This window comes from Canis lupus, chromosome 1 (genome assembly GCF_011100685.1).
Source record: "Canis lupus familiaris isolate Mischka breed German Shepherd chromosome 1, alternate assembly UU_Cfam_GSD_1.0, whole genome shotgun sequence".
NCBI lineage: Eukaryota > Metazoa > Chordata > Mammalia > Carnivora > Canidae > Canis > Canis lupus.
Window position 1 is genome coordinate 59,173,737 of NC_049222.1, and position 15,425 is coordinate 59,189,161.

At 34.2% G+C, this 15,425-nt stretch overlaps 1 protein-coding gene across 2 annotated transcripts in view; it reads right to left on the reverse strand.

Annotated features, from left to right (window-relative positions):
- CEP85L (centrosomal protein 85 like) overlaps window positions 1–15,425 on the reverse strand; it is a 146,918-nt gene that overhangs the window by 120,666 nt on the left and 10,827 nt on the right. For both annotated transcript variants that reach the window (XM_038526648.1, XM_038526649.1), the window contains exon 2: window positions 11,997–12,158. In XM_038526648.1, the coding sequence (XP_038382576.1) occupies window positions 11,997–12,158 (162 nt within the window). The remainder of the gene's footprint in view (window positions 1–11,996; window positions 12,159–15,425) is intronic.

Below are 15,425 nucleotides of genomic sequence, written 5' to 3' on the forward strand. Positions count from 1 at the left end.
AAGTGTAAGAAATTGTAACAGACCAAAGTAGACATTACAACTAAAAGTAATTTGGTGTTCTGAACAGGAACTGAGAACAGAGGAGGACATCAATAGAAAAACTGAGAAATTCTAATAAGGTCTGAAGTTTAATTAAAAAAAATAAGTATGTATTTCTACATGAGCCCATACTGATATAAACAGCTGAATAACTAAACAAATGGAAAAGAAGGGACAATTATATCTTTAAGAGTTATTCTAAGTATTAAATTCAGGTACTTCCTCTTTCAGGAGGTGGAGTTTAATCCCCCTCCTGAGAGTGCACCCAAATAATATAGTAGGAAGCCAAATAGTTACTATACAATAGAGAAACTTGGCAGTGTTGGTACTACCAGTTTCTGAGCCATTTTGAGTATTTTTAGTAATATATACTGACAGCTTGCTCCTGAATTTGTGGCTGGTTTAGGATTTAGCTCTTTGACATCTGCTAGAAAAATTTCTTACTTACAACTCTGAATTACAGCTGCTAGAAATTTCACTGTTTTCTCTTGATCTCGTCATCACAGGGTTGGGGTTTTTTTTTCTCCTGAGTTTTAGAGGGATTTCAGAAAGGAGTTAAATTAAAGGAGAGTGTTCAGTTTGTTGCCTTAAGGTAGATACTTGCTTGGATTTCTTTCCTGGTTGGCACATACTGAGCCACCCAATTATTTGGTAACTGGATACACAGTGAAACATTTAACCATGTCCCTATTAATACACTTAAAGTTATCCCTAATGTTTTACTAAACACTGTTACAGTGACTATTCTCGTACATATTATCTTTGTTCACCTGTGCTGTACTGCATCAAGGATATTTATAACTTGACATAGGATATTTATAGGTGATTTAACCTCTTCAAGGCTCACTTTTTTCCATCAGAGCGTTGTCGCGAGGATTAAATGAGTGCCTAGGACACAGCAACAGCTATGTAGTTGTTAGTTATCATTGCCCAATTGCCCTCTACCAAGGTTGAATATATGTACCAGTTATTAGAGTACTACTTTTCCCATCTATGCCCAGATCCTAGATATTACAGACTTATTTTCTGGGAAAGGGACAATTTTCCCCTGTTGGTGAAAAGCAGTATCTCATCATCTAGATTTTCATCTAACTATGACTTTGATCATCTTAATGTTTACTGGTTATCTGTACTTTTCCCATAAATTGTTTACTTATATCTTTTACCTATAAAATTTTTAAATTATGAAATATTGTAAATGTTATAGATGAATACCTACTTGGGGACATTGCCCTTATTTGTAGAAGCTCTTTAAATAATATGAATATTATTTCCTGGTTAGTTTTATTACAAATATTTACCCTCAGGGTGTTCTTTTTAAAATGTACTATCTTTCTTTTATCAATGATCAAAACTTTTGAATTTTCATTAAATCAAATGTGTTTTGAACTTTCTTAGAAGAATGTTTCTTTTTTTTTTTTTAAGATTTTATTTATTCATGAGTGAGACAGAGAGAGGGGCAGAGATATAAGCAGAGGGAGAAGTAGGCTCCCTACAGGAGGACTCGATCCCAGAATCACGATCTGAGCCAAAGGCAGACAGACATTCAACCACTGAACCACCCAGGTGCCCCTTAAGAAAAATATTTCTAACCTAAAAAATATATATTAATCTCATACCTTCTAATGCTTTCATAATTTTCAAAAGAAATCATTAACTTTCATCCCTTTTACATTTAGTTTTCTTACAGTTTGAGGTCAGGATTTCATACCTCTTTCCTCCTTTATCAGCCCTAATCTTTCTTTATTCCTTTTTTAAAAAATTTATTTATCTGAGAGAAAGAGTGTGTACATGCATACATGCAGTCAGATGTGGAGTAGAATCAGAGAGAATCTCAAGCATCCTTTCCCTGAGCATGGAGCCCAAGGCAAGAGTCGATCCCTAGACCCTGAGATTATAACCTGGGCTGAAATCAAGAGTTCAATGCTTAACTGAGCCACACAGGCACCTTACTGCTTTGAAATGCTGTATTGATATCATGTATTAAGCTTTCAAATAAGCATGTGTTTTTAAAAGGTACTTAAGTTGGTATGTTAGCTAGAGAAATGCTACATATATATATATAATTTATATATATATACACACATATTTATATATATATAATAGAAATTCTAGGCTTTTGTTTTATTCTGATTTGTGGTTTAGCTCATCTGCTCTAAACTGGCAAGACTTCTATTCCTTCTGTGTGTTCCTTCTAATACATCAAAAAACAGCCTCCCTCTTCTCCTTATGGAAGCCTATTTTACTTGTAAGTGCCCAGACAGTCAAACCCAGTCCCAGTCTTATCTCAGTGGTTGAATGTCCTTGGAGAAAAGACAATTCTAGGTGGTGATGTGGATTAGATCATGTGACTCATTTACAATGAAAATTGTTTTTTTAAAAAATTCAATTTAAGGAACTCAAAAAAGAAAAAAAGAAAGCAAATGACAAACATATATCGGACGATCCAGTTTTATTTTAAAACCTACGTGTATACAAATAAATGCACAGCAAAAGATCTGGAAGCACATGCAATATGCTAACAACATTTGTGACCTCTGAAAACAAAGCAAGAATAAGAGATGAAATAAAGGGAGATTTCACTTAGTGCTCTATTTAATTCTATATGGGTTCAAATTCTTCATAGACCATAAATTTAACAATATTTGGAATACAAATTTGCTTTTAGAATTATGTTCATCTTTATGCTTTTTTAAATGTGCACATATTACTTTTCTTTAATTGAGGGGGGAGGAAGAAAACTACATAGAATAGTTGACATTAGGAAAAGTCCTATAATCACTCTTTCCAGTTTTCTTTTTTTTCCATCTGTATCTATTTCACAGAATTTCACAGGTTCGAGATTACTGCCTGAGTACACAGAGTTATATTCTCTCCTTTTCAAGATCCAATGAAATGATAGAAAAGAAATATAATAGAAAATCGTGACAATGAACAATACAGGCTCATCATAAAGAAAATTGCAAAAAAAAAAAAAATTCCAGAAGCTGGAAAATAAAGCATTAATTATTGAAGCAGGACAGAAGAATACATGGTATAAAATACAAGTCTGGAAATGTAGCACAGGGAGTTCACCTGTCTGGGAGAACATCAAAGAGGCTCTAACCTCAGAAAATATCAAGTACAAATGCAGGCTAAAAACAGGAATCTTAACTGAAGGTCTATATAGGTACTATTCTCATTGAACAAAACTGAGCATCCAGTAAATACCAGTCCCTATTCTACAAAAGAAAAAATAAACAAACCCAAAATAAAGCAGGGGTGTGGGAACAAAAATATTGTGAGGGTGGCAGTAGAAGCATCACTGTTTTAGATAAGCCAACTGGTGAACTTTTTAAGAAAGAAATTTGAGAAAAGAGAAAAACAAGAGAGTAAGGAAGAAGAACAAGAATCATTTTTAAAACAATGATGGTAATGCAAAGAACTGCACTAAGCAATTTAAAAGTTATGTTGTTAAATCTTCATAATACATAAAAAGAGTTATCTCCAAATTAGAGATGAAAACACTGAGACTGAAAGAAATGAGAAATTATTTAAGGTTGCACAGATAATTAAGTGATAACAGATTTAAACACAGGATAAACTCTCAACCATTGTATTAGTAAGAGCAGTCATTTCATTCTTTGGAAGTTAATTTACTCATTTATACAATGGTCTAGTTAATTTTATTTTCTCTAAAGACCTGTTCAACTCCAACACCATGACTGTTACCAAAAGAAAATAATCATACTTCTCATTTTTAACTTGCAAAAATATTCTGTTAGTATGATGAAAGCTTGAAAAGAAGTATCTATAATGGGACATTTCTTTAATATTTCAATAGTATCACCACTCTCCCACTAAAGGACTCTGAAATAAACTTCAATAGTAGTTATTGCTGTTGGCAATTATTACTACAAGTATTACTTTTTACAATTCACAATGCCATCTGCCCCTTCACCACCTTGTATACTTCCTTACTCTCATTGGTATGTTTTAAATAATCAACTGATACTAGATGCAAGACCATAATGAAATCAATATTCAATGCAACCGCTAGCAAAGTCATGACAAAAATAGTGAAGATTTTTATTACCATCTCTAATAAACACAGGTGATAAGATGGAAAAGACATCCTTCCCTATACTTCCCCAGTAAACACAACTGAAAGCTCCAGAGTGTGTGTGTGTGTGTGTGTGTATAAAACAAACATATGACTGAAAGTTGAAGAAAAGAAAGCAGACCAGCTAAGAACCTAGGATCCAAGGAACGAGACTATGGTGAATCCCTTGGATTTTCCTTTTGCCTTTCAGCTTTGGAACTGAAAAAACCAGTCACCCAGAAGAACCAAACGGCACAGCCCAAAAAAGTTCTGACAAAAGCCATTTTCCCTAACCAACAGACCAGGAAAGAAGACTAAAAAGAAGAAATGTTTCAGATAGTAACCGCTCTTTTCTAGCCCAACGCCATAGAAAAAACTGCAGCCCTACCTCTACCCACACCGACAAAAGTCAAGTGGGAAGCCTAGACTTCCAACCTTGCTGAGCTGTAACTAAGTACTTCAAAAGAGCCCCTCCAGGATAGTTTCAAAGAAAGGCCAAGTAGGGAAACATGACTTTCATCCCTGTCTGGCACTATGAATATCTCCTGTCCACTCTTACTCTTAGGTTGTATCAGAAAGGCTAACAGCGAGTCTGGATATTCACCATCCCCTAGCAGTAATGAGGCCATCCACACAACAGTGTCAGTAGTGATGACATGAAAAACCTAGACTTCTACCCCCTATCCACCAGTAACAAGGGACTCCCCTCCAAACTCCTCAGGTATCAACAAAGGCCAAGTGGGGAACCTAGACTTCTAACTCCATCTGGCAATAAGAAGGTAGTAGCTCTCCCCATTTCACATGTCAGTACAGTCTCTTACAAAGCCAGCTAATAAAAAAAGGTTTAAACATATAATGTTTTACTATGTGTTTATAATAATTTTATATTTAACCATATATAGCTTACATTTATAAAATGTAACAAAATTATAAATATGACAATATGCTATGTAGTAAATAAATTAAATCTAGAATCTCATAACTGTACAAAATATTCCAAAATTACAGTTGAAGACAATTTGTCATACAAAAAATTAGTAAGTTCCCAAAAAGAATTAAAAAAAAAATAGATGCCAACACCAAGATAACAATTGTTAGAATTCTCTGGCAAGGATTTTAAAATAATCATCATAAAATTCCCTTGATAAACAATACAAGCATGCCTAAAACAAAATGGCAAAACAAAGCAACAGCAAAGAAATGGAACACATAAAGTAAAATAAAAATTTTAGAACTGAAAAATATAATATTAGAACTAAGCAGCTCAGTGGAAGGGCTCAACATTAGAACGGAGCAGATCAAAAATCAAGTGACCTAGTAGACAAATCAATAAAAATTACCCAGTCTAAACAACAAACAAGAAATAGAGGAGAGAGAGAGGGAAAAAAAAGCAAGAGAGCATCAGAGGCCTGTAGGACAATAACAAAAGATCTATGACTTGTGCCATCAGAGCCCTGGAAGGAAAGAGGGAAAGGCTCAAGAACTCAAAGAAAATAATGGTTGGAAACTTCCCAGATATGACAAGATGTTCATGGTTTCAAGAGGCTATATGAATCACAAATAAGAAAAGTCCAAAGAAATCCACCCAATGAACTGTGATACTTAATTTCTAAAAACTGAAGGCAAAGAAAAAATCTTCAGAGTAGCCAGAGAAAAACAAGAGATTTATCATTAGAAACCATGGAGGACAGAAAGAAGTGACATATTACTTTTCAAGTACTAGGGGGAAAAAAACTGTCAAACTAGAAATGATAACAAAATTATCCTTCAGGAATCAAGGGGAAATCAAAATATTCTCAGTTCAAAAGAGACTCAGATAATTTGTCCTGAGTAGATATGTATCCTTAAAAAAAAAAAAAAAAGCTAAACCAAAAAAAAAAAAAAAAAATGCAGAAAGCAAAAATAGGTTGTGTCTCCTCTTGAGTTTCCTAAATTGTCTGATTGTAGAAGTAAAAATTCTAATACTATCTGATACAGTTACAAATATATGTAGAGATAATACTTGAAACAATTTTATTTTAAGGAGAGGATGGTAAAGGATTCTATACTCCATTCAACCTGTTAAAATAAATTATTTATGCAACATATATACTTATATAACTAGAGCAACCACTAGAAGAGCTATAAAAGCGATATATTTAAAAATACTATAGAGGACAGCCCAGGTGGCTCAGTGGTTGAGCATCTGCCTTAGGCTCAGGGCATGATCCCAGAGTCCCAGGATCGAGTCCTTCATTGGGCTCCCTGCATGGAGCCTGCTTCTCCCTCTGCCTGTGTCTCTGCCTCTCTGTGTCTTTCATGAATAAATAAATAAATACTTGAAAAAAATAAAAAAATAAAAATAAAAATACTGTAGATAAATCCAAGTAAAATTCTAAAAATGTTCCAGTAACCCAGAGGAAGGCAGGAAAATGAAAACAGAAATAAAGAGGACAGAGAACTTAAGTATCAGTAAATAGATAATCACATTAAATCCAAATGGTCTAAATATAACAATCAAAAAAGAGAGACTAGTAGGATGAATTAAAATCATGATTAGGGGCAGGCCCGGGGTGGCTCAGCGGTTTAGCGCCACCGTCAGCCCAGGATGTGATCCTGGAGCCCCGGGATCAAGTCCCACATCAGGCTCCCTTCATGGAGCCTGCTTCTCCCTCTGCCTGTCTCTGCCTCTCTCTCTCTCTCTCTCTCTCTCTCTCTCTCTCTCATGAATAAATAAAATTTAAAAAAAATCATGATTCAACCGTATGCTGTTCTAAGCAACTTACTTCAAATATAATGATAGTTTGAAAGCAAAAAGAATAGTAAACATTTACCATTTAAACATTAATCAAAGGAAAGCTAGAGTAGCTGTATAAATAGCAAATAAAGTAGACTTCAGGACAAGAAAATTATCAAAGATGTAACAATAAAAGAGCCAATCCACCAAGAATACATATTAAGCCTAAATGTGTATGCACCAAGCACTAGAACTACAATATATGTAACAGAAACTTTAAAAAAAAAAAAAAAAAAAGAAGAAGAAAGAAAGAAAGAAAGAAAGAAAGAAAGAAAGAAAGAAAGAAAGAAAGAAAGAAAGAGAAAGATACACACGAATCCACAATTACAGTTGAGACTTTAAAAAAATTGCTCTTGGGTCACTTGTATGGCTCAGTCAGTTAAGTAAGCATCTGCCTTCGACTCAGGTCATGATCCTATATGTCTCTGCCTATATGTCTCTGCCTCTCTGTCTCTCTCATGAATAAATAAAATCTTAAAAAAAAAAAAGAGTATCATATATCAAGTGATACAGAAAAAGCATCTGACGAGCAGGGAGCCTGCTTCTCTCTTTCCTCCCTGCTCATGCTCTTGCTATCTCTGTTTCTCTCTCAAATAAATAAATATATTTTTAAAAAAATTAAAAATAAAAATAGCTCAACAACTGAACAACTAGATAGAAAATCAAAGATACAGAAAAACTCAAAAACATTATCAACTAACAGGATCTAATCAACCCAACAACAGCAAAATACACATCTTCAATACCCACAAAACATGTAGCAAATAAACCATATGCTGAGACCTAAAAGAAATGTCAAAAAATTTAGAATTGAAATCACAGTATTTCTGACCACAAGAGAATCAAATTTGAAATTAGTTAACAGAAAGATAAAAGAAAAATGCCAAACACTTCAAAACTAAACAACATACTATTAAATAACCCTGAGGTCAAAGAAGTTTCAAGGTAAGTTAAGAAAACACAAGGAACTAAATGAAAACACAAAATACCAAATTTGTGGGAATGAAAATGAAACAATGAAAACATTGCTCAGAAAAATTTATAGCACCAAACGCATAGATCTTAAAGGAAAGTTTCAAATCACTAATCACCCATCTTATGAACTTAGAAAAAGAGCAAAATAAACCTAAAGCAAAAAGAGAAATAGAGAAATCACTGAAACTGAAAGCATAAAAAAGAGAAAATGAATTATACAAAGAATTGATCTTTTGAAAAGGTCAATAAATTGACAAACTGCTACCAAGACTAAAAAATAAAAAAGGAAAGACATAAATTACCAATACCAAAAATGGTACAAGGTGTCCCACTTACAGAGGCAGCAGACATCAAGAAATAATAAGAAAATGCTATGAACAACTCTACACACATAAATTTGACAACTCAGACAAAATGGGCCACTTCTGGGGGGAGGGGGAGAGGAATGCCACAATTCATCCAATTAGAGAGACATAATCTGAATAACCTTATAATTATTAAGGAAAATGAATTCATGACTTTAAAACCATGAAAAAAGAAATCTCTAGGGCCAGATGGTTTCACTAAAGAATTCTACCAAAGGGATCCCTGGGTGGCGCAGTGGTTTGGCGCCTGCCTTTGGCCCAGGGCGTGATCCTAGAGGCCCCGGATCGAATCCCACATTGGGCTCCTGGTGCATGGAGCCTGCTTCTCCCTCTGCCTCTCTCTCTGTGTTACTATCGTAGATTAAAAAAAAAAAAAAAGAATTCTACGAAATATCTAAAGAATTAACATCACTCTATACAGTCTCTTCCAGAAAACAGGAGAGAATTCTTTCCAATTCATTTTATAAAGCTAGTATTATACTGACATCAAAACAGGACAAGATAGTTCCCCTCAAAAGATAACTATAGACCAATATTCCCTTATAGATACACAGAAAAATTCCTTAACAAAATATTAATAAAATTCAGCAATATATAAAAATTCTACACTTATGACCACATGGAGTTATCCCAGGTGTAGAAAGCTTACTCAATATTTGAAAAATCAAGCAGTGGAATCTGCCACCATATCAACAAGCTAATGAAGGATATCATTTATCAGGGCGCCTAGGTGGCTCAGTGGTTGAGCATCTGCCTTTGGCTCAGGTTGTGGTCCCAGGGTCCTGGGAATGAGTCCTGCATCAGACTTCCCACAGGGAGCCTGCCTCTCCCTCTGCCTATGTCTCTGCCTGTCTCTCTCATGAATAAATAAAATCTTAAAAAAAAAAAAAAAGTATCATTTATCAAGTGATACAGAAAAAGCATCCGCAAAATCGAACACCCATTCATTATTTTAAGAAGTCTCAGCAAAGTAGGACTAGAGGGAAACTTCCTCAAATTGATCAATGGAATCTATAAAAAAAATCTACAACAGTTGTCATACATCTACATAACAATGGAAGACTAAGCACTTTATCTGTAAGATCAGGAAAAAGACAATGATGTCCACTCCTACTACTCATCTTCAACACTGTTCTGGATGGTCTGGTGACTACAATAATTGAAGAAAAGAAAACAAAAGGCATACAGATTAAAAAACATCCCTATTTACTGATGACATGATTATCTATAGAGAAAATCCCAAGAAATCTACCCAAAAAGCCTCCTGGAACTAAAGAGTCCAGCAATGTCACGAGATAAACACAACAGAAATCGATTGTGTATCTCTATGTAACAACATATTGACGCCAAAACTGGAAATACAATGCCATTTACAATCATTCAAAAAAAAAAAAAAAAAAGAACTAGGTGTAATTTTAACAAAACATGTCCAATACTGGTGAATAAAATTAAAATCTAAATAAATGAAGAACTATACCATGTTAATGGACTAGAAAACTCAAGAGAGTAATAAACACATCAATTCTCCCCAAGCTGATGATATATGGATAACACAATATCTATAAAATTTCCAGCTAGATTTTTTGGCAGATAAGACAAAACTATTAAAACTTACATATAAAAAAATAAAAAATAAAAAAAAAAAATAAAACTTACATATAAAAGCAAAAGAATGAAAACAGCTAAAACAGTTTTGAAAAAGAATGAAATGGGAATATTCATTCAAGATCCCAGGAATCTTCATTCAAGATTTATTAGGCAAAGAAAATGAACTTCAATCTTAGCCTCACACTGTGCAAAAAGGATTAAGTCAGAATCAGAAATGTCAGAGTTTCAATATCCTGCACATTCCAAGAAAGGTTTAGTCCTTACCTATGGCTCCTAAACCCTTGGAATATGCTGCCTAATAAGACTGTCTTTGTTTACCTGGGTACCTTGGGTCATTTCATATAGTCTATGCTAACAATGTGATTTATAGTAGGAGTCATGTGTTATCAGGTTGATCTCTCAAGGACTAGCAACTAAGATCATCCACCAAGGAGTCAAGCATGCCAACATAACCAACCCACAATAAAAATCCTGGACCCAAGGCTTGGGTGACTTTGCCTGGTTAACAGTACTCTGTATTTGGTTTCACAAATCACTGCTGGGAGAATTAAACACTGTCCACACAACTCCACACAAATGGTTGGGTCTAGTGTCTCCTGGACCCTGCTCCTTGCTTCTTTTTCTATTGCTGATTAAACTCTGTATTTGTTAGCTGTAACAAACCATAACCTTTAGTATGACAGCTTTTCGCAGTTGTGGGATTCCTTCTAGCAAATCAACTGAGCTGAAGAGTGGTCTTGGGGATACCAAACACACTTGCTTTATAAAAGATTAACTAAAAATGGATCATGGAATTAATGGGAAAAAAAGATAAAACTTTAAGGAAAAAAAACAAAAGAAAATCTTCAAAATCTGGGACTATGCAGTTTTGAGACTTGACCCCAAAAGCACAATCCATATAATGGAAAACTATACTCTAAAATTACACACTAAACTTAAGCAAACTTTAAAACTTTTGCTTTGCAAAAGACACTATTAGAGAATGAAATGACAAGCTACAGAATAGAATATATTTGCAAACCACAAGGCCAAGAAAAGATTAATATCTAACATTTATAAAGAACTCTCAAAATTCAACAGTAAAAAAAAAGATTCTGATTAAAACAGACAAACATATAGAAAGATTTCACTGAATATAACAGATGGAAAATAAGCACGTAAAGAAATGGTCAATATTATTAATCTTTAAGGAAATGAAAACTAAAACTACAATGAAGTATCACCACATTCCTATCAGAAAGGCTAGAATTTTAAAAACCACAAATGCTAAGAATAAAGAAAAAATTAGATCACTTACAATGATCCATTTCCTTTGCTGACTGAAATGGAATAATCTCTCTGAAAAATAGTGTGACAATTTCTTTAAAAACTAAACATACAAAATGATGAACAACCAACTGAATTGCTGGACATTTACACAGAGAAACAAAGACAGATGTTCATACCAAAACCTGTATATGAATGGTTATAGCAGCTTTATTCCCAATAGTCAATACTAAAACAAACCAGATGTTTTTCGGTGGGAAAATTCTTAAGCAAAATATGGTCTACCTAATACCACCACTGCTGAATACTAATTAGGAATAAAAGAAATGAACTATTGATATGTGCAACAACCTGGATGAACTGTCAAAGAAAAAAGCCAGGATTAAAGGGTTATATACTATAAGATTCCACTTATATAGCATTCTTGAAATGACAAAATTATAAAAATGGAGAATAGATTCAGAGGTTTCCAAGAGTTAAGGGTGGTAGGGGGAGAGGGAGCAACATGAGGTGCATACTGTGGTGACAGAAACATTCTGTATTTTGACCGTATTAGTATAAATATCCTGTAATACTGGCCTGCAGTTTTGCAAGATATCAGCATGGGTGGGGGTGGGAGGTACTGAATAAAGGATGCATAGCATCTCTGCACTATTTTAAAAATTGCCTGTGAATTTACAATTATCTCAAAATAGTTGAAAAAGTGAATGAGGGGAAACTCATATGATCAGAGACAATTTCATTTGATATAATGGCAACATTGAACATTATTAAATATTCCAAACATTACTTTATATTTTGGAACAATAGAACATATTATTTGAATGTTCTCAATCACAACCATTCTCGGTAGTCTCATGTCTAAACACTAAGAATTTCAGCTCACCTTCCACGCTGTCAGAACAGGAAGTTCCAATGCCAGTGTCACCACTGTCAGAAGTTATACTATGTCTCCTGATATGATTATTTCGATGGCTAGATGTAACAGTTGTGGCCTGCCACAATGATTCATTACCAGGTAACCATGCTGATGAAGAATAATCTGGGCCTACAAAGGAAAATAGGTAAGAATTAGCACATTTATAATGTCTATCAGTAGACAAAAGAGATCCTTTTTTTTAACCTTAGAAAAAAAAAACTACACATAAGGTTAAAAAAAAAAAGTTATTTTGTCCCAAATAATTTGGATCAACAATATCTAAGATTCATCAAATAAACTTACATGTCATACACCTAAAAATACAATGCTAATTTTGCAGCTTCCTCTGCTAAAGGACTCTGATTTTTGTTGATAAGTATTGAACTCAGAAATATGTACTGCTGTCTTATTTAAAATGTCAAATCTATCTGTCTGGAAATATCAGCACTCTGCTCTGGAATATTTGATACGTAGGCATCTGTCATCTGTGATTCCACAAAGAGGCATCAGTTGAGAATTGGGGCCCAGGGAAAGTCTAACTGAATCATACTGCATGACAATTTAATTGGAATATGCTAATGGAAAATAAATCTTTTCTACTGTATCCTAATCATTTAACATTTAAAGTTATTTTATATTTCTTTTATTTCTTTAGTTATTTTGATAAAAGATTAACACTGTAGCATCTTCTTCACCCTTAGCTCAATTTTTCCCTTTATTTTTTGGCTAACATCATTTTTCAATGTTCTCTTGGTCTTTATTTTCACTTATCTTGTCGATTTCACTTGATTTTTATTTGCCTTTTTCTGATTTATCCATCATTTTACTTTTCTGCTTACTTCATTCTTAAATTATCATCCATTATAATACCACAGAAAGTATACCCATGGACAAGTGCCAGTCTGTGAACTACTTATTACTAGTTCATAAATTATAGTAACCTGAGGGGGCACCTGGGTGGCTTAGTCATTTGGGAATCTGACTTCAGCTTAGGTCATAATCTATGGGTCCTGCGATCTGGCCCACCTCTGGCTCTAGCTCAGTGGGGAATCACCTTGTCTCTCTCCCTCTCCCTCTGCCCCTCCTCCTGTTCATGCAGGTACTCTCTCTCAAATAAATAAAATCTTTAAAAAAAAAAAAAAGGTTACAGCAATCTGAAAAAACAATTTTAAATCTGTTGAATTTTATATATAAAAGCTACAGAAGCACATATCTTTATTAAAGGCTAACACAGTGATTCTCAAATTGGAGCCTGAAGACTTATTTGTGGAAGTTAAGTTCTACACAAGATTTCGGGCTTTTGTCTCAACGACATCCTTAAAAAATTAAAGCATATTACAGATGATCTGTATAGCTACCTTAAAACAGATTTATTGAATAGTGAAACATACTATTGAAATTGGCTACTAGGAGTGCCTGCTAGCACTCTAGAAAAAAATAAAGTTGTTAGATTTAAGCATAAGGTTCACAAAATGATAAACCTGTCCATAAAATGAATTAAATCATTTTATCACACTTTTAGGAATAGACATCTCTATATTATTATTAAAAATCAAAATTCATAAACAGATTAATAAAACCAGACCTAAAGCTATTTTCTACTAATATTAATTCTAACGTTAAAGGTTTGGTTTTAATAACACATTAAGGCATGTTAATGCTAATTTGAATTTCTACTTACATGTAATTTGTAAATTAAATTTGTTTTGGTTTTATAGATGTATAAGGTAAATAAGTAGTCTTAAAAACCATATACATTTAGGAGTCGCTAAGTGGCTGGAAATACCAAAAAAGTTAAGAAAAAGATTTGTCACAAATGCATGAAAAATATGTAGGTACTAGTCCTATCTTGCCATTTACTACCATAAAGTATATACAAATCTATTATAAAAAGTTACAATTTATCAAAACTTACACAAACATTTCCACACTGTACATACCACTTGAAGTCAAGAGAAATGTAAATAAACACAAAGATAACAGTAATAAATCATAACTGCATAAAATTATTTTTAGTACATACATACTGTACTACTGTTACAATTTTGTAGCCCCCTCTTGTTGCTATCATCCACTTGAAAAGCCACGTGAATGCTAAGCATCTCTGGGACTTTAGTTATCACAGTAAAAAATAACCTCTTGTGGTTCTTGCTTATTTTTCGTGTTGTATGCGATAACATAAACCTCCAGCAACACCATGGGACCCACACAGAATGCCACTAGTGATGCTGGAAATGCTCCCAAGAAGTAGAAAAAAGTCAGGACATTATAAAGAAAAAGATGAATGACTGATAAGAACTACAGTTTGAGGTCTGTATCTGTAGTTGCCTTCCATTTCTAAATAAATGAATCCAACATAAAGTTCATTGTTAAAAAAGAAAAGGAAATTTGTAAAACCATTGCTGCAGCTACACCGGCAAGAGCAAAAACCCTGAACTTTCTGTGAAATACTTTTTCATCTTGTATTGAAAATAAAGCTTCTATGTGGGTACAATATTGCCATTTTGGCATACCTACAGACTAGGATGATGTGAGAAAACCCGAAGTCATTACACTACGAGAACTTCAAGCAAAAAGAAGGTGAAGAATATAAAGCTGAAGAATTAAATGCCAGCACAGGATGGTCTGATAATTTTAGAAATAAGTTTGGCTTAAAAAATGTCAAGATAATAGGAGAAACAGCTTCTGCCCACCAAGAGGCAGCAGATGAGTTCCCAGGCACCCTTAGGAAAATCACTGATGAGACAGGGTATCTGCCTGTACAGGTTTTTAAGGCAGACAAAGGTACCCTATTCTGGAAGAAATTCCCACGAAAGATATTAGTAAGGAAGAGGAGTGAGCACCAAAATTGAATGCAGGAAGGGACTAGCTTTGCTGTTTTTTGCAATGGAGTCAGGTGTATGATCAGGATTGTCCTTATCCATAAAGGTGCTAAACCCCAGCCTTGAAGGAAAAAGGTAAGCAACCACCAGCAGCCAGTCTTTTGGCTGTATAACAAGGCCTGAACAGGAACCCTTTTTCTAGATTGGTTCCACTGATGCTTTGTCCCCGAAGTCAAGAAATGCTTTGCCAGCAAGGGACTGCTTTTCAAAGTGCTTTTGATATTGGACAATGTCCCTGATCACCTAGAACCTTATGAGTTCAATACCAAAGATATCAAACTGGCCTACTTGCCCCTAATACAACGTCTCTAATTCAGCCTCTGGATCAAGAGGTTGTAAGGACCTCTAAGATTCATTTTGCATGGTTCCCTGTGGAAAGGATTATAAACACTGTGGAACAGAACCACAGCAGAGAGAACATCATCAAAGTTTGGAAGGATTATCCCACTGAAGATACTGCCATTGTTACAGAAAAGCTATGAAAGCCATCAACTCAAAAATAATAAATTCCTGC